Source organism: Balearica regulorum, chromosome 1 (assembly GCF_011004875.1).
Source record: "Balearica regulorum gibbericeps isolate bBalReg1 chromosome 1, bBalReg1.pri, whole genome shotgun sequence".
Taxonomy (NCBI): Eukaryota; Metazoa; Chordata; class Aves; order Gruiformes; family Gruidae; genus Balearica; species Balearica regulorum.
In genome coordinates this window covers 209,658,358-209,678,595 of record NC_046184.1, presented here as the reverse complement: position 1 = coordinate 209,678,595, position 20,238 = coordinate 209,658,358, and the positions used below count along the sequence as shown (strand labels likewise).

Below are 20,238 nucleotides of genomic sequence, written 5' to 3'. Positions count from 1 at the left end.
CCTGTTGGCCTATGTACTGTGTGCTCTGTGTACTGACTCATGGGATATACAGGGATTTAACCTAGGAACCGCTGTTTTCTGTATCCCTGATGGGTTTTAGCATGAGTTAGGTGAAAAGATCCTTAGATGTGTCATGATCAGGGTGGTTCTGAGCATATGCAGACGTACAATGCTAGATGCCTGAGTAAGGTGGCAGTTGAATAGTGGTTTTAAAATTGAGTTTTAAATGTAGGTATTAAATTCTGATGAAATCCTAACTTTAGGCACCAAAGTCCTTTTTCTGGGTCAGCCCTGACACTGGTCTCCAATACAATAAAAAAGTCATGGTCACATTATTAATCCTGATCATAGTGCTCTGATTTCCCTAAGGACTCGACATTTTTGGTATGCTGTCTGTTGCTGTCATGTTTTTTCCTCTCATCTCATCAATGATGTATTAAACAGAATAGCAAAGTTGCACACTTTCCTCTACAGAATTTACACCCACAGCTATGTTGTCTTTCAGTCTGGTCTTGGTGTCTCTAAAGAAAACATCCCCAGGTGAAGTCCGCTATCATCCAGAGTCTGACTCATGGATTGACCTTCCCATTTTCTCTCTTTGGAGACCTTATTCTCCCAGTTCTGATCACAAAGTTTTCCTTTTGCAAACACAGTAACTGAATAAACATCCAAGCAAGCTAACTTTTTTTTTCTTTTAAAATTTTCAACAGTTAATTTTTAATTAGCATTTAACTTTTAATTTGCTTTTGTAGCTGGAAATCAATGGAAGAAGCCAGCACCTTGTGAACAGCCAGGCTCCCATGAAACATCAGCAAGTGTTTTGTGGACTGTGGTCTAAAAATCTCTTGTCTAAGGTATCTGTGTGATTCTAGGCACCAAATGTTCAGATTGAAGTACAAGGAAGCACATCTCCAAAGTCACGCAATTATTCTCCAGAGCCAATTAAAAAATACAGTTCTTCTTCAGTATTGCTAACGCTTCTTCCCAATTGGCTTGCCAGAGTGATTCACTTTATTTCAAAAGCTCAGATTCCAGAGGTGGTTATACCTTCCCTCTTCAGGGTTGGCCTCAAGCACAAAAGAAACAAATGGTTTTACAAGGTCCCTGTGGTCAAGAATGAGAATAGTTTCAACTCCTTTAATTCCCTTTCTGGCAGCAGCACTAAATTGGAAGGCAGTTTCAAGCCATTCATGTGGTATTTGCATTCTTTAGTTAGATTGGAAAGTGTTCATGATTGTAACCTTGGTTTTATGGCTGAAAAACCCTGCCTTTATATCTTAATGTCCTAAACAGAGACTAGCATACAAACAACATAATGAAATCATAATGTCTGCCATTCATGATTTTCTTTTTTCTTGTGTCAAGAAAATTATGGTGAAGTACTTTCCAGTCTTGCAAATCTCCCACTGAGCTCCTTTGAATTACTACTACAGTCATTACATAATTGTTATCTTCTTCCCCCAAAAAACCCTTTCCTCCCTTTGATGAAATGCAAACATATCATACAAGGTGACATTGGTGCATTCCAGCCTATACAATTAAAGTGGATTCTGCCTTCCTTAAATGCCACTAAGGCTGACCTATGTTTTATTAAAGATAGAACGACGACAAGGAGGTACAATCTCAGCAGGGTCCGTCCTTGGTTCCTTGTGCAATTAAAATTTCTGCTGTGGCTAATGGATATACAAAAGATGCATGAGTCCTCCCAAAATGAGAGTGAGCAAAATTGCTTAAAATTTGGGTTGTGTAACATTAGTTTTTTAGCGTCTTAAAATATTTATTTAGGTGTTAGATTAAGTGTTTTGTGTGTGACATATATAATCTTGGCAATATATATGAAAATTGTCAAGAAGCTCTGAGCAATAGCTATGGACTGGATTGTGCAGAATTGCAATTTGGGACCAGAAGAGGTATATTTACGCTGAGTAATGGTATGACAGTTTCTATTTCTCACTCCTTTTTACTAATTTTATTTTCAAGAAAAGATTTTTGTGTCTGTCTGTATAATCTTTATTTCCGCTGTTGATTATTTCATAGTGCAGTGAAGTGCACAGATTTTAGCAGGAATGTGTTAATATTAAGTCTCCACCAACATAGGAAAAGACTATGGAAATGGGAACCTAAAAGGTTAGGTAAAGATCAAGATGGAGAATGTTCTAGTAACGACATTGGTCAACAGCTTAAAGTATAAGAGAAGAGATAGTAATAGAATCTCTTTGAAATTCACATTAACTATCTCAGTATGCTCTGTATATATCAAAACAATATTGCACTGATGGAAACAGATATCATATAAGTCTTCCATGAACAACGTTTAAGTGGTCTAGACTCCCTAAATGAGAAAGTTTGTGTTACAGACTGATTGAATATGCCCTTCCCTTAAACGTGGATTGTAACCTGTGAAAGAAGATGCTTTCTCCTAAAGACATGGGCAGCTAGGGACTGATGAGACATGCTAATACTGTGAACCAGGAGGGCAAAACCAAGCTCTGGTCTGGAAATCATACAGCTACACAGAACTGAGTCTGTGCTAATCAGTCATGTGAGGAGGCAAGAACTACATATAAGCAACAAGGACCTACAGTCATGACCTGCCTTCTGGAGTAAAGCTATTTTGTGACCTGCCGGTTCATGCTATAGGCATAGCTAGTTAGCAACTGTACCTGGCAAAATCAGCATTTCCACAGACTGCTATTATTGGATAACACTGCCTTGTGCAGGATGTACAGTCACTAGAGTATCTCTGTGAGGTGTTAGCCTGGATTCAGTCATCTATTCCTTTTTTTTTTTTTTAATGTTGCTGAGCAGCAAATTGGGGTGCAGCACGTAATGGTGAAACTAGCTTCCCAAAAGAATAGAAAATGTTCTTTGCTAAAGTATGTTAGTGTGCTTTCATCTTTTTTTTTTTTTTTCAATCAAATATTTATTATTTTAGACATGGGGGAGAAAAAGGGGATATGAATTTTGATTGCAAAATATTTGTTATCTTTGAAGAAATAAGATTTAAAGGTTTTGAAAATGAAACATAGCAGCCTTATTTCAAGGCTCCCTTCCATGAGGCTGTCTTCTATATAAGGCTACATCAACTCAACTTTGAATTGAAGTACATCACTCACCACTTCATACTATCCTTAAATAAAATAAAAGAAACCCATAAAAGTTTGGCACCTGAGGACAGCTATGTCATGAAGGAGAGAGCCAATACAGTGTGCGTTTAGGGCCTGACTTACTAGTTCTATGTAACTACACCTATCAAAAATTATTTAGCTTCTATTCAAACTTTAAAACTCTTCCCTGCCTGTATTAAAAAAGTGCTGTGACAGTATGAAGTGCACTAAACCGTCCTACCTTGATATAGGGAAAAAATATGAGGAATCCCCTTGCTGCTTCTGTGAGTTGCTAAGAAACAAAGAAAGACTCTGTTGGTTCATATCTCATTAGGTCTTCTCTGTTTTAACCTTTACTCTGTATTGCTTTGAAAGTATTTTTTTCTTTTTCATCACAGTTCATAGCTGCAAGGCATCAACAGCTAAATAAAGTTAAAATTGTTGCTTATTAAAGAGTAGCTAAATCACCTCTAAGCAGATTTTGACACAAGGGTTTTTTTCCCCTCTATATGAACTATGATTGTGACAACCTTTCCACTCACAGTTAGCATTCATCATAATCCAGATCGGTCTCCTAGAATTCTGTCATTCAAAGTATGAAGCAAATCCTTAGGGTGTTTACCTGTTCCTTACAAGCAAAGACTATGGGAGCCTGAATACCTATTTTAACTGGTAATATTAGCATAAGAACGTCCATAAAAATGTGTTAATTTCAGTAGGGAGTGCAGCTATAATATAGCTTGGTAGTGCTGCTAGAGAGAGAATATTCACCTCAACAACTTGCCCTGATAAGGGAATTACAAAACAGTACTCCAGAAAATATTTTTTGCTACTTCATTATTAGTTGGCAACACGGTGAAATAGTCAGGAAATCTTCCTTGGGTTTTGTTGCTGTGAAGGTGAATCCAATGTTAACAAATCGAATTTTTGATAGATAGAAGAGAATTTCATAAACAAATGTGTAGGTTGAGAAGTCACTTGTAAAGCCCTCCATATTGCAGTCACTCACTGCAAAGCCTCAGCTTAGTGTTATCCACGTGTAACGTATCACGGACACAATATGCTTCAGCAAAAAGTTTGGTAGTTATTGAACATACATTACTGCTTTTTGAATCTTCATAGAAAAAAAAAAGAAAGAAAGCTTGACAGATTGGTCCCAGATTTGAGTCTGTTAGAAAATGTACATTCAATGTTTGGTCTTCTATTCTTGATAAAAGATCAAGGTTCACTTCTGGGTAAGGAATCAGAGTAAACAAACAAACCATTGTACAGTTGTTTACAATCTAGTTTCCCCCCCCCGCGCCCCGTATATTGTACACACGGTTCATTGTAATACTAAAGCAAAGCACTTGGTATGTAACTGAATTAACAGACTCCTTATAAGCCCTCAAAAATAGATTCAGTGTTTCTGAAAAGCCCATGTTTTTTTAAGGCCACGATAATCTGCCAAGAGTCATTTTATCTTTAAAATAGCGTAATTAATCTGATGTTTCCACTTCTCAAGTAATTCCTCTTCTTCCTCTCCGTTTCTGACAAGATGACCCAATGCCTCTCACTCTATCTGCGTAAACACTGGAGATCTTGAAGGCTTGGCTGTCCCCTCACTACTTGCTTGTAGTCGTTGAGATCCAACGTTGTCTTGAACTACATTCACAGCGAAGAAGAACTTTGAGTATAATCTCTGATGAGGAGCGTGTCATACTTTGGGGAGGATGGGATACAGAGAGCTGATTCGGACACTGGAGAGCTGGGAGATGCACTTCCAGAATCGATGGAGTCTCTAAAAGGAGAAGGAGGAGTTAAAGCTACCAACTCCTCAAGGTCTTGCTTGGTTGATGGGGTCTCTGAAGTGCCTTCTTTGATGCTGCCATTTGAAGGTTTCCTAGCTGACTGCGAAGCGCCATTGACTTCAATGGCAGGAAGCGGTTGGATCTCTGCAAACGTGGTCATTGTCGTAGGGAGCTGGATTTCCCGTGGAATCAGGTATGAAGAGCAGAGAGGAGTGGCCACCATTGTCCCTGGAGTGGCTGTTGAAAGCATCATAGAGTTCAGCTCGCTGATATTGGCTGTAAAGCGAGTAACCACGCTACTGATCTGCTCCATGAGGGAGCCTTGGGAGGAGCTACTTCGCTGAGGAGGTTCTGACTGGAAGGTAGGGGCATCATCTTCTGTTCGGCTAACAGAGGCAGTTCTGTGGCTCAAGGTGCTGATAGGTGAGGGAGTCTGTGGTCGGTACTGAGCTGGGTATTGCTCTTCTGCTTCCGAAACGTCGTAAAGCGTTTTGGCACTGGCCTCAGGAAATGTAGCACTGCTACTATGTCGGCTACTATCTGTGCTTTTAGAAAAAGGCTTGATCACTGCAGTTTGATTAGGGTTCTCTTTTTTGTTGATGTGGATTGACAACCGCTGCCAAAGGTGTGCTCCTCTGCTGCTTTTCTCATTCTGGGCCCAGGAAACTGATTTCCCATTAGAGCTGTAAACAGAAATGAGATAAGATGGTAACTTGCATCAAAGTTAAAAATGTAATCGCTGTACCTATACCATGGGTACATAGTGTCCCAGAGCTTACATTCATCGTAAAACTGACTGTTATCTCATCTATACTTATATCATCTATTATCTATGTCTATTTCTATTGCGATATATCTGTATCTATCATTTATGCCTATAAGTTTTAGGAAAACAAGCAGAGCGTGCCAGCTCATTTCTCAGGCATCCAGCTGTCACCTACTTTGTGCTACTTCATGGCCACTGCTGACCCCTCTGCTGCTGCCCTCGGGACATAGGCAGTGTCCATCTTGGGGTGCTTGATGGTTTCCCTTCTGTTGGATTGGTGTCAGGAAGGGGGGCTGTGGGACTGAGGGATGCATGGAGGAGTGAGGAAGAGGGAAATGACTGAAGGGAATAGATGAGAGCCCTGCACTGGCTGGGTTGCAGGGGGCAGATATGTAGGCTGGCCTGGGAGCATTCAATGGTCAGGAGCTTGGCGTAGGGTGATGGCCACTGATTTTTGGTATGGGACAGGGAGTGTAGACTGGGAGATGAAGAAGTGTAGTCTGTTATGGCTGGGAAAAAAAATCTATTTATATCCCAGTACTTGGAAGAACAGAGGCAATACTGAGAAAGGGCTACTCTAGTTGTGGGTGGGGAGATGCCTCCAATGGGTTACCTCTTCTTCACCAAGGTACTTGGTAAATTAGCCACCACTAGCTTAAAAAACTTATTTTTTTATTTGCAGGTTGGCTCAGACAATAAAATATATTCCTAGTAGGAAAGAAATAATGGACAAGCTATGCAAGCAGCTCCTCATGGTGGCTTGAGTTTGGGGACAGCAATAAATATTTTGCTACGCTCTCCTGCAAAATGAGTCCTCTTAGGGTAATTTCTTTTCAGATCCCAGCATACCCTGATCTTTATCATACCCTGATCTTTATTAAAGTTGCTTGTTTTTCTCCTCTTGCTATCTAAGAAGAGCCAGCTGCAGCACTTATAAACACATAGTATGAAACCACTCCTTTCCTTTTACATCTTCCTTAGGCTGATGAGCTGGTGTTTATACACACATTAACCTATAGTTCTTGGGATTAAGGAAGACCATTAGAAATATTTCTTAGCTGAAACAGACAATGACTCTGAAATGATGTCAACAGGAAAAACATAGTCTCCACATACAAATAAGTGATTTATATATAAAATGCAACAGAACTTTAAACAATTCACTTTGGTTTCTAAAACATTTGCTACAGCCATTTAGGATTTTTGGAAAGACAACCACATTGGAGACCCTGGCAGAGTATCATGAATTTGTTGTTTGTTTGTTTGCTTTTTAAGCCTGAAATAAATATACTCACACATGTTAGCCTACAGTGTAACAGTTTGCAAGACACATAGTTTACTAAACACAGATGACTTTATACCAGCCTTCATGTGGAGGCTTGCCATGCACTATCGGTTTAATAGCTCTTCCAGTCATCTAAAAAAAAAATCGTGTGCTGAGTGTAAACAAAACCTTCTTGTGGGTTCACATCCACAATTATGTTGCACAGAATTACGATGGATCATGTAACACAACATATGCCAACATCTTTCCCCTTCAAAAGCAGCACAACAGAATCCAGTAGACAAGCACAACATAAACCAGTGGGTATTTTAAGACAGGCTAGACTGGGAGATGATAATCTGTATGAGTATATAAGGGCTCACTCCTTTGCTGCAGTGATCACCAGGATATTATCTGGATCTTGGAAGTTAACTGTTATGCACCTACCCCCAAAATGCCAGGCAGAACAGCTGGTGGCTTGTAACAATCCCTTCCTTTTGCTGGACCTCAACCAGGGCAAGCAGGAAAAGCAAAAACTAACCCGTAGCACTGATCACTCTGACTCTCTTATCTCTGTGGATGTGATTCTGAGCTGAACGGGAGCTGCCGCTAACGTCTGTAGCGTCCTCAGAGGAAAACTCTTCCCTCTGAGGATTGCACGCTCCTCTCACTGGAACACGTATTCGGTGGTGTTGAGAGCTGTTTGAGAGCCCTGGCTCCTTGGTCATGCTGAGTCCTGAGCTCAGTGGGAGCTGGGTGCCAGCAGCAGGAGCAGGATTTGGATCCTTTGGCAGGTGAGATCTTGCCTCTAGTTCTGTTATGATGACCACGAGATCTCCCAGCTCCTGCTGAGTTTGAGCTGCACCAGGAGGCTGGGTGACTCAGCACTTGTGATCTGGCAGAAAGAGAGGGCCTAGTTCCAGTCCTGGATGTCCTCCCTGGTGGGATCTTTTAACTCCTGCTGAGTTCAGAGCTCAGAAGGTTCTGTGACAGACCTGCCTGTCACAGAGGTGAAATAAATGCCATAGACATGAAAGATTAGCCAAAGCAAATAGAAATGCTTGCCTGAAGAAAGAAGTATATTTTAGCACCCCTCCTGACTGCAAGCACTGGCTTAGTACATATGTTCAAACCCTACGGCTTCAAGTGTGTACATGAGCACTAAACGCATGTAGACATTTTCAGTCGACTGAAGGTCAGATTGTAAGAGGTCATGAAGGGAACGTGTCACTCGCTCCCTGGTCACCGTTCAGGTGACAATTATTAAGGAGGCTAGGAAAAGTAAAAGGATGAAATCTGGGGATGTGTCCAGCCCTCGGCAAGGGCAGCTGACAGTTAAATCTTCAATGGAGCAGCTGTCACCAGCCTCCCTGAATCCCAGTTTGGTTTTGGGTCAGTCTTGGCTGATGCACTCGTTTACGGCCTTTGCGCTGTACCTAAGAGTAATCAAGCTGTATGCGTGGCTCTTGTGGAGATCCTAGTGCTCTAAAGGAGACCCAGTGCCTGTTTGATGTAAATTTTGTGAAAAGCTTGAAAGACTTGACCATTATTCATTGCAAATTCCTTGATATAAAAAACTGAATAGGGAGCAAGCAGCAATTTATCTGTAAGGAATGAACCCTATAGTTGAAATCCTAGTAGTCTGCCCAGCAGTAATTGGAATTATGCTCTGAGAAATGTACCATCCTCTTTATCATGCTGCACCTACTTACTACAAAGTCAACACTGGACTGATTTGTGCAATCGTTTATCACCTCTGTGAAAGAAGCACCACTTGTTTTCATATATTGGTATGAAGCTAGGTTACGGGTAAATTCCAGTGATAGTACTTTAAGATTCTGCTCTAACTGCATATTGCTACTCTGTCAAGTTAACTGGAAACCACCACAATGCACACAATTGAAAAACAGAGAAATAAAGATAGATCAGAGACATAGACTATGATGTCTACTAATGGAATTGTTTACATTTATTATGCCCAGCTCTGCCATGACCCTCGATGATGGGAAACTTTAGAGTTTTCTTGCAAGCAGATTTTGGCTCCCTCACATGAGAACAGCTGAATTACACTTTTGAGCTCCCAAAGGAATTCCACTGCTAAGTTTCACGGAATACACATTTTTCTACTCTACTCTGCTTTTTTGCTGGCACATTGTACTAAGTAGAGCAGAGCAGAGTACAGGTCATATCTGGAGAAGAGCAAACTCCAATCAAGCGGTGGCATAATTTCCAAACCAAAATGATAGCAAAATACTTTTTTGGGGGGAGGTAAACCAAAACCTTTTGCATAGCAATTTTTTTCTTTTCTTTCACTATAGGTTAATTATATGCAGTTTTATATACAAAAGGGATTTCCTCAGAACCAGTCACACCAATTGTTTCTGCAATCTCTTTACTAAAAGCAGCTTTGATTTTGATACCTAGGCTTTTTCCCAGCGCACTAGACCTACCATTATAATATGTACAAGAAATGAAAGTGGTATAAGTGAGAGAGCTCTTGAAGTCTCTGATATTTCAAATATTTCCTCTACAGTTGTCCACTTGCTGACAGAATAGCAATTAGTATTGTTTCTCATTTTCTTCCCTTAATTAATTTTTTTAGAGTCACTTACGTTTTGTCTTTAGGGCTTTGTTCTGTATTCATGAGTGATATTAATTCCTTTTTATCCACTTAGGTGTTAACAAAAAAGTTCCCCTCCCCTTACACGTGAGGTTTTTTTACTGTCTTGAATAGATTACTTTGTCCTTTGTTTTGGTTAAGGTAGCAGAAGTTTTGTTCCAGCATTTCTCACTCTGTGATACGATTATCTGTGAAATGGTGCATAGCTCTGCCACCAGGGTTTCTTTAGTCAGATGCTGTTAAAGCAAATGTGTTTTGTGAAGTCCTTCAGAATACAGAAGAAATGAAAATCAGGAAGAGGAATTGACAGTCACAGCAGCTGAAACCGCTGATATTTAAGCAAGGGTGCTGTTCTCATTAATTACCTGCAGTTGCTAAAATTAATTATGATTATGAGTACCTAGGGACTTGTATTGGGACAGTTACTGAAAGCGTATGTAATTTGAAAATAAGTCACTTTTATTCTCTTGTTAATAGCTTTAAATCAAATAGGAAAAACAATTTAAAATGATGGAATTTATTATTTCCTAAGAAAGCTTAGAATGTTTAGCTACATAATATTATTATTCACCAGTGGCAACTGGAATACAAGGGGAATCAATAGAGATTAATAAAAAAATTTAAGGCAATTTTTGTTCTCTAACACATACCAATATTGGTATCTGATTCCAAATTTGAAATGATACAACTGAAAAAAGATACTGGACAATAACTTGATGGAGACCTGTATGATCTCTTTTCCAGCTGTCCTCACATGAATATAATAAGGAACAATTTCAAATTCTTTAATTTTTAAGTCCATGCATGAATATTCATATTTCAGAACACTGGTCTAAATTTTATTGAGCAGCAAAGTTATGTTTAGATGTTTCAATGGCTGAAGTAGAGTGTTGCACTTAAATTTAAAGCAATATCTTTTTTTTTAAGAAGATGACGTAGTTTATTTATTGCTCCAACATTGCGCAGACCAAGCCTGTTTCTTAAGGGCAGTCTTCTCCTGTCTTTAAGGGAGAAGTCCTTCTGTCTTATCCACAGAAGCAGCTGGCAATGGTAAGCAGGATAAACTTCAGTATTTAGTCCATACAGCTTTCTGCCAAGGAGAGCTCTTGCTATTCAAAATAAATAGTAAGAAGCTGTTGCCCTTTTAGAGTCCTCTGCTGAAACCTTATTAAAGACTCAATGATATAATTACTCTGCCTGAAAAGGATTTGTGTACTATCTGTAGATTTAATTAAAAACTGACTCTTCATAAGGGGTGATCTGTGTGTGTGCTTGTGATGCATGCAAGCACGGGCACATGTATTTTGTTTCTCTAGTCTTGTCACTTGAGCCAATCTCAGATCGATATACATTTTGCTTGTAGTGACCCAGGTTCTTCATCCCTGGGAGAATGCAAGTGCCTTACAACATGCTAAAAACACTGAAATGAAGTAAGTGGTTAAAGTGACGAACTCTGGTATACCTGTATGAAGAAGTCATAGTTTCTTCTTCAACTGTAGGACAACCTGGATGACTGGCTAAAACTGGACGCAGAACCTTAAGATGTCTAAACTAGGTCAGTTCTATGGCTGTAATGGGTTATGCTGTTGCTATTCCTCTCATTTTAAATAGCTTTTAAGGAAATCTCTACATGCTAATATAATTGTTTCCCTGGCTGAAAGCCAGTTCTGCCACACACAAATAGCCTGCTAGTGATATATCACTCAAGTCATTTAGCTTAATTTATTCCCATGTTCTTTGTTCTATGGAGATAAATAACAATGAGACACAAGAGAGGAATGATACAGGGAAAAAAATCACTTTGTCCTGTCCCGAGTTCTAGAAGTAAACAACATATTTTGCAATTATTTTGCAAACAGAGTTGTTTTCTGTTAACAATAGCAAGGGCATTTATTTATATTACTCCACGAACTGTAATCTGTTGATACCTCCTTTCCTCATGAAAATCACAGCTGACATTTACATGAATGACTTTAATGTATAAGGATGAAAGAAACTACAAAGTGAGAGAGCGCTGATGGACAGAAACTTTGCCAATGACCTCCCAGCGCAGCCACCAGCGATGCTAATTCTGGCAGCTCTTTCAGCAGCATGCCTGGTTAGGACAGGAAATGAAGCGTCTGGTATCTGAATGAAACATTTCTAGGACGCCTATTATCTTGACCCAAAATGCAAAAATGATTTTGATACCAGATGTAGCTTCTTTCCCCTATTACTGTGACCTCATTGCAACTGTTAATTAAAGCAGCGAGTGCTGGGTTTCGCTTGTCTGAAAAATGTCACTTCAAGCATCTCTGAGGAAATCTCTGCTACACTGGAGCATCCTGTTCACAGGATGGAGAGGGGACAATGCCAGCTCTTGAACTGTGATTTCTGCTTCCTGATGCACAAAGCTTTAAGATGCTTTCAACATTGCTTAGTCAACATGGTTTCAGGTTTTTCCATTTTTTTCATTGATAATTTGCTAAAGGTATGAAATGGAATCTGAGGAAAATAGGAACCATTAGCTTACCTGACCCTGAGATCAGGAGCACAAGCAATACACAAGGAAAAAAAAAAAAAAAAAAGATAAAAAAAAGAGTTAAGTCTCCCAGTTGTATCATCTCCAGAGTCAAGAGTTCATTTGAATTCTATCCTCTGCAAAGAGCATACAATAGGAGGAATTTCAGGTGTTTGATATGCCTGATAAATAATTACAGAGGTATTTATGCACTTGGGACTTTGCAGCAGAAAAATTACTCTTGTGAATTATTAAGCAGTTTCTTATTTGGTGCATTTATTCAAATCAGAAATGCAAAAAACCCAAACAACAACAACAAAAAACCCCCTTGTGATGCCTGCTTTATGAAAGCCTCAGAAAATACCCCATTCCATAGGCGATTTTGTCAGGTATATGAGAGTGATGGTCACAGGTGATGCAGGATGTAGTAACTTCTTTTAATCAGAAATAGCCTTACAAAGTATCACGTAGTATACACATTACTGCTATTTTTATGTCACTTTTTTCATCTTGAAAACTCCCAAGTCATTTGTAAGATTATTATACAGAGATAGCTAGGCCCTGATGTGAAAAATAGCCACGCTAGGGTTGGAACACAAAAATAATGTTGCACGAGGGATTTGAGAACATGAGCTGAACAATACTGCCCAGTATGAAATTGCACAGCATTTTATAGAGTGAAAGGATGGTTGTAAGTGGGATTTGGTTGGTATCATGGGACCTCTTCGTCCCGTGAGGTGATGAGATTTTTTTTCATTATTCACAAACAGTCAGACCCCTGCATCTGTCTTTTTCCATCTGCACTTCATCCCAGGGACTTCTAGCACTGGTCTGATACTTACTGAGACAGGAGAGTGGCACCTACTTTCCTTTCTGCAACATCTACGTTCTCTCTGGGAGGTTCCCAGGCTATTCAGTGGCAACTCTACTTAGCTCATGAAATTTGACAAGGACCACTGGCCAGGACACTGTGGCTGGAGACAACAAAACACAGCCATCAAATGCAATTGCACTCTCTGTTAAGCAGCAGGTGTTCTTAACTGTTTGAGTAGGTCTTGCAGCTGACAGTCTTGCTGTGGAACTATTAGACTGACACAGTTTCCAGTCTTTTTGACTGTTAGGGCATCCTCTTTAACAGGAACCTTTTTCTCCTCTCTACTTGACTCAGATCGATTACAGTCTGGAATGCAAACAGATTCTTCACTGTGAAGATATAAAATATAAAAAAAAGAAGTTTTTCAAGTGTATATATATGGCCAGGCAAAACAGAGCTGAATACTGTACAACAAAATACAGTTGCTTGACATTTACATGTACTTTTCTTCTCTTCAAAATTCTCTTATATACTGACTCCAGATTGATTTTAAATGAAGAATAAATATCACTGAAGGCAATGAAATGTAGGAAAAAAAAAATCCAGACAACACACAGACAAGAATCAGAATCCCAGTTGACAAAAAATTAGAGGCATGTATATATTTTGCACAATACTCAACGATGAATGTTCCTGATGTTAGTTAAACAGCAGGAGTCCCCCAGGTGTGTGCTACGTGGTGTTATAGCCTTATGTACACGAGTGAATATTCTTGTACCCAAGGGGAACATAACACTGTGCAAGTGTTTCACTGAACACCCTCCTGCAATGATAAAATGCACCTGTGATGTGAAAAGTAAAGGTATAATTTGGTCATACTGTGCTCTAAGGTTACTTTTATAAATACCTTACAGGAGTCAATAAGGAATGAGTAGATCTTTTAATAAATGGTAAACAAAATGCTTCTAGCTTGTAGTAGAATGTAACACAATGATACAATGCTTATTAAGAATATTGTTTCATGAAAGTTTTATAACCATCTGTGACACATGCAGCTTATTCATTTATTAATGGAGATGTCTGGAGAAATGGATTTTCTGTCCTATGGGAGAGTTCAACATTTGGAAATCTGACTGGACTCAAAAAAAGATGAATAGCTGAAATCTCCAAGTATTTCACAGAATTAAATAGTTTGAAATATTTCAATACGAAACCATCAAAATGGCCATATTGAAACAGTTCATCCCAGTAACACTGAAAAAATGTAGTATTGGATATTCATTAAGACTGTAACATTGGTGTATAACATCATGCAATATATAATGGCCAAAACAAAATTGAAAATATATTAATAATAAATTTAATGAAATTTAATAAATTTAATTAAATGGAGAATGTTATGAAAAAGATGTTCTGAACTATTTAAAATCTTTCCTTAAAACACTGTAAAACTCAGTATTTTCCCCAAGATATTTTAATTGAGAAGAACTGACATTTTCATGTTGAAAATGTTTTCATCAATGAGTTTTTCTCTGCTCTTTCTAAAAGCTCTTTTGATTAGACCTAATGTAACCTCTAATAAGTAGTGGGACCACCGTTCCAGAGGTGCTCTGGAGCTGCTTAGTCCAAGTTTGAATGCTGTCTCTCTTCATCCACTCTACTAAGTCAGGTGTAAGTTTTCTCCTCCCAAAGTACCATATTACAACAACATCACACAGGACACGTGGTTTGGATCACTCGAATGAACATGGTGCAGGTTTTTTTGGTGGTCAGATGGAACATAGAAATCAGCAGTGGCCACGTGTTTTCTTTTTTTTTTTTCTTTTTCTTTTCTAAACATACTATATGGGATGCACAGGAATTACAGACAGAGGATCTGGCCTGGCATTGTCCCAGGGCTGCTCCTCTTGTTCACAGACATATCACACTGCCCTAAGGCCACTTGCTGTATGCTTACCTGGTCATTGTAGCTCTCCCACCATTCCCCATACTCCCTTTTGGGGTGAAACACTCTATTTCCGACTTGTGCGGGGCCAGTCTCCTGCCTTTGTACCTAATAAATCACGACAACAACAGGAGCAAACAGAAAGAAGTGATTGTGTGCTCAGCTTTCTGTGACAGCTGCTGTGCAAAGGGCCATGCACATGAATGCTACCGTGGCAGTGGTGGGGCATAGTGCAAAGCAGCCGTGGGAGCGGTGGAATAACTGCTTAAAACCCCAGACCTGTGCTAAAGCAAACAGGGCTATGCAGGAGAGGTGGTCACCATTTTCTTTTATATATATATATATATATATATATGCAGGAAAAGCTAAAAAATTATACAGAATAAATACCATGCTAAAGTTTTGTCTTTAATATTTTTTGGAATTAGACCAAAATGTTTGGCTGAACAGTTTAAGGGAAACACCACCTAAATTAAGAATCAGTGAAAAATCAACTGGTGGCCACATTCTCAATCCTAACTTAATCTTTTCTCTGATCTTCCATCTTTGTAACATTTGACATGTTCCTCTGCTTGTCAAAGCAAGCACCAGTGTAGTTGATTGCTTGGGTAAAATTTGGGTGGGCTCACAGTTCATGTCATGAATGGGTCTTTCTCCATTTGCAATAAAAGGAGACTAGATGACTTGCTGAGATGTAGACATAAAGTCTAGTGAAATCAATGCCAATCCTAGAGCGCAGCACAGTACTATGAATATTTTACATACCATACCTTGTACTTGGATGAAAAATTCACTTGGATAAACAGTTTAATACTCAAGGATCTAATTAATCCCTGGACAGGATTTCAGGATAAGACCTTGTCACCATTTACTCTTTGAGCATTTAATTGGGATATGAGCATTGAAGAGGTCTAATGCTGGCTCTCTTACCAGTGGTGACTTTCACCCTAATTGTACAAATTCTTGTGCTAGGTGTTACAATACCTATTTAAATGCTTTAATAAAAATTGGGCAAAATGCCTGCAGATGTCTTCTCAAAGAGCTGTTTGTGAGATCCCACTCCCACTATGAGCTATGAGCTGCATTGTGGGTAGTTAACACACTTATGTGGGGAAGCCTGTACCTTTTAACACTGCTAACATTACAGAATAGATGACTTATTGCTCGTCCATTAACCTGATCTAGATAGAAAAAGGTACCTTGAAGAGAACAACCCTGTAAAAGAGAAATAACCGAAGTACACACAAAGTCTGGCTAAACTTTGGATGCAGTTGTAGCAGATCCTCAAAGGTGGTGTATATTGCATAAATAACTGAGGAAGAAGCTTAGTGAACCTGAGAGTGAACCTGAGACAGTAAAATGACATGTGCTCAGTGCAGAGAAGTCCTTTTGTTTACAAATTATAATCTTACTGAAAGGAGCAACAACAGGAGCTTTGTGGACTGGCTACCAAGGGTTTTAAGGCAATCCAGAGTGTGGTATATGCAGTGCTCCCAGACAGGCATGAAGCTCACGCAGGACACATATATATTAAATAGCAGTTGATTCCTAGAGCAGAGGAAAAAGTGGAGGGGCTTAGAAAGTAGATAAATTCACTGAAAAATACAAAGGAAGTCAAACTGGATCATACAAATTCAATTACAGTAGCCAGAGAGTAAGAACAAAGAGGAAAGAATGTGTAGAAACTTCACAGGAAAGAAAAGGAAATAAAGTTGAGGTGAAAGTGTTAGACATCAAAGAAAGCAGAGTTTAGGAAGAGCAGGAAGACATACATTTACACTTGATAACCAAAAGAGGTACTCTGTGCCCAGCAAGACACAAGGAGAAAAACACAAGACTAAGAGAAGGAATTTGGAGACTTTAAATGCTCACAAGTTGAATACTAAAAAGTAGCCAGCAGAAGGAAACAAGAGGTAAGTGTCCTTGGTAACTCCATCCTGAAGATACCCTGGTTGCATATGACCCAGATAAAGAAACTCCCCAAATTGCCCATTCCCCAGTCATTAGCATAAATTTCACTTCTGTGAAAGTCAGCAGAGAGGCTGCTATGAATCTCTCAAGTTTTTCCATCCACTCAAGAGCAAATTACACCATCAGAAATAGTGTGTTGTCACAGAATGTCTCAAAGCATTGAACCATAGTAACTACTCCACTGCCATTCCTTGAGGGTTAAATATCGATGTAATTATGAAAATAGTAACCAAACGCTAATGAACCCTCCTAGCATGGAAACTGCATCTAACCAGTGCGTGGAAGCTGCAAAGTTCTTTGGGTGCCCATTGTGGAAAGGCACACCAGAGCTTCTGTGTAAAAAGGGTTTTCAGCTTTCAGAGCAGATAAAGGACATGATTTTGCCTCACAATGTCTTGCATTAGAAAAATGTCCCCTTCGTGGTTGTTAAAACAAAGGATTGCTTTAAAAGATTTAATCTGAGGGAAGAAAAAAACCTGAAACATTTCTTTGTAGTTGTCATAACAAGTGCTAATGTAAAAATTAATTTGGCATTTCAGCTGGTGTATGGAGGAGGCATAAAACACTCCAATGTGAGCAGTATTTGCAAGAATAGATTTATTTTCTCAGGGTCAATTCCAGGACTACATATTGGTTAGAAAAGAGAGACAAGACTTTGCTTATGTGCTGAAAGGCAGCTACTAAATTCTGTTGAAGGATTTAAAAGATTTTGGGTAATTTTTAGTGTTTCTTTGGGGTCTTTGGGCATGGCATTATGGGCTGTGTCATTTTTTTGCACAGGGGTGAGTTGTCTTAAGAACAAATGCTTAATGATACATACTAATATGTTTTATAAGTGTTGATCAGTGGCGGGAAATTTGGGAAGTAATTCCCAGTAATTCGGTCACTGTGGTGGTTAGCCATATGCCAAATAATTGTCACATCACTATCTTACACAGCAGTGCTCTGCACTCTCCAGAGGGGATCAGTAGAAAGAGATTTACTCCTGGGCTCAGAGAAACCATGTCTGTACTGCCTTGGCTTTTAGCGAACTCAATGTACATATGGCAGGAAACTTGATGTACATGGCAGGAAACACCAACGTGACTGCTCGGGTTTAAAGGACTATTAGACCTTTTCCTTGCCTTCTTCACCTTCCAACAAAACTCCTCTTGTAGGCCAAAATTAATGGATGCTATGGGAAATAAAGGGAGAAGATAGATATCACCATCCTGAATGAGACCAATAGTCATCCACTACAAGTCTGTAGAAACTGGGTTTTGATCTCTTAATGTGCAGATCGCTAATCTTTTTTTTCCAGTGAAAGTGTGGGCCCCTGTACTGACATGAGTTGATGGTCTTCAGATATGGATGTTGTTAGACTATGCCTACATGTTAGAACCAGGTGCTGGCATCCTGGTAGTGGTCCTGACTTCATGTTAGGGTGAGACCCAGGTGTGCTCATGGACCCTTCTGCCCCTGCTCTCTCCTGGTTTCCATGCAGAGGGTCTTGGATGCTTTGACCAGCAGTCCCTTCCATGTGGTAATACATCCCCTATCTGGAGGATGTTGGCAGCCCAGACCTAGAAGATGCACACATTCTGTATAGTTTGGTCAAAGACTTAGTGAGATCCTTGAAAAATAGTCCATGGGTAGAATATGGGCAGTAGTACACTGATTCTTTTAAAATGTCCACACTACACCAATTGAGAAAGACTACCCAAAAGACAAGTGCTTGCAATAGCAAAAAGTAGTTTCAGATAGTGTGTCCTCTGAAAAAAAATATCCCAGTGACTAGAAACTGGCTTTTACTCTTAGACATATGATTTTTTTCTCTCTCCTTTTTCAGTGAAAAGAAAAAAGTTTAACTAACTAAAAGATATCTCAGGATATCTTTGATTTTTTTTTTTTTTTTTTTTTTTAAATGAAATGCAAAGCAAAGGTAATTTGCTGTGTAGGAGATGGAGAGCTGTCATCAATCCGTATTTCAAATGCAATCTCATACTGCCATGCAGAAATATTATTAATTATTGAGCACCAAATGGATGCTTGGCACTGTTAAGACCCAGAGGAGAAGAGCAGCTCTAATCAACATGCTTTTTCTACTTCAAGGTGGGAGTAACATCCTGATGAAACTGTGCCTAGGAGGGTGGAAAAAGAGATGTTTCCACAGGAATGCTCAAGAGGAGAGAGGTTGTTCAGCCAAATCACTTTGTAGGGCAATGGCTAATTCTGTATTGGGGACTTAAGTTCAGCATTGCAGTGACTAATTCCTAAGGGCCTTGCAAGTTAATGGGATTCAAATTTTTGGAGATACTGAAAATTTTCCCCACAAGTTAACAATAATCAAAGCACACAGTATCTGTTATTTCAATCACAAACCTCTCATTTTGGCTATTTTGGAATAAACCTGAAGCAAGACTTTTTTTTTTTAAAGCCCTGAAAGGTAAAATTAACAGAGAAAGGAGGAGAGGGGATTCAGAAAGCTTTAACAGTATATTGATGAAATATTGTCTCTTTGCTTTCCATCACTTTTATGGAGCCTTTTCAATGTGCTTATGCCTGGAACTTGAACAGGTTGCTGAATGTTACAAAGCCACCCACTTTTTCAGGCCCATTTATATATTTTAATTGTCAGATCTTACATACAAGTAGTATTTTTCACCTGCAGTATTACTGTCTTGATATTAAGAAATGATGAAGAACCTGCATTTCAAGGCAGTAGAGTTGGGGCTGACCTTTAAACTAGATAAGACAATATATCTATGAAGATTTCTTTATAAATGGTAAAGAACGAACTATGAAGAATAATTAGTTTTGTTACTATAGAGGCTGCTTTGAGCTACAAACATATTGTGTTCTGTAAAATCAGTTCTGCAAGGTTGGTCATGCTATCTTGACATTGCATCACATTGCAGTGAATACTTTTAAAGGGGTCTCAGCTTATTGTGTGACATTTCCCATTTATATAATGTCTAAAATAAGTTATAAATTATTAAGCATGGCACAGTATGTTCCATTTAAAAAATCAGCATATAAATATTGTTTGCTTAATAGCACAATTTCAACAAGCAAAATTACTTTAAAGCCAAACTCACAGTATTTTTTTTTTCAGGTGCAGTATCATATCTTTCTTTTTATTCTTTTTTTTTTTTTTTACCCAGCTTATTCCAATTAAGCAATCACATGTAATTGCAGCTGGTGAATTAAAATGACATTTTTGATGGAATGCTATACAAAGCATTATACTGGCTCAAGGGAAGATTAGACTAATAGCAAAATACCACTAGTATGTTTATTTACCCTCTTCCAGAAAGAGTATTTCGGAAATGTTGGACAAACCATTGTACAGGATTTTTTGTACACAAGATTTCTTGTTCTACCCATTCTATTCATGATGCTGAACTTCTGTCCTCTCTTCTTCAGGTATGTATAGCTACAGATGTCATAGGAAGGTCTCATTATTTTATTCATTATTTCCT

The 20,238-nt window shown here is 38.9% G+C and overlaps 1 protein-coding gene across 4 annotated transcripts in view; it reads right to left on the bottom strand.

Moving 5' to 3' along the window:
• Positions 1 to 1,967: 1,967 nt before the first annotated feature.
• The window catches only part of GRM5 (glutamate metabotropic receptor 5), a 284,776-nt gene continuing 266,505 nt past the window's right edge, over positions 1,968 to 20,238 (bottom strand). For 2 of the 4 annotated variants that reach the window (XM_075742446.1, XM_075742444.1), the window contains 3 exons: positions 14,819 to 14,914; positions 13,089 to 13,250; positions 1,968 to 5,580 (listed from right to left, as the gene is read on the bottom strand). In XM_075742446.1, coding sequence (XP_075598561.1) covers positions 4,758 to 5,580; positions 13,089 to 13,250; positions 14,819 to 14,914 — 1,081 coding nt within the window. In that variant the 3' untranslated portion in view covers positions 1,968 to 4,757. The remainder of the gene's footprint in view (positions 5,581 to 13,088; positions 13,251 to 14,818; positions 14,915 to 20,238) is intronic. The other 2 variants (XM_075742447.1, XM_075742448.1) reach the window with 2 other exon arrangements.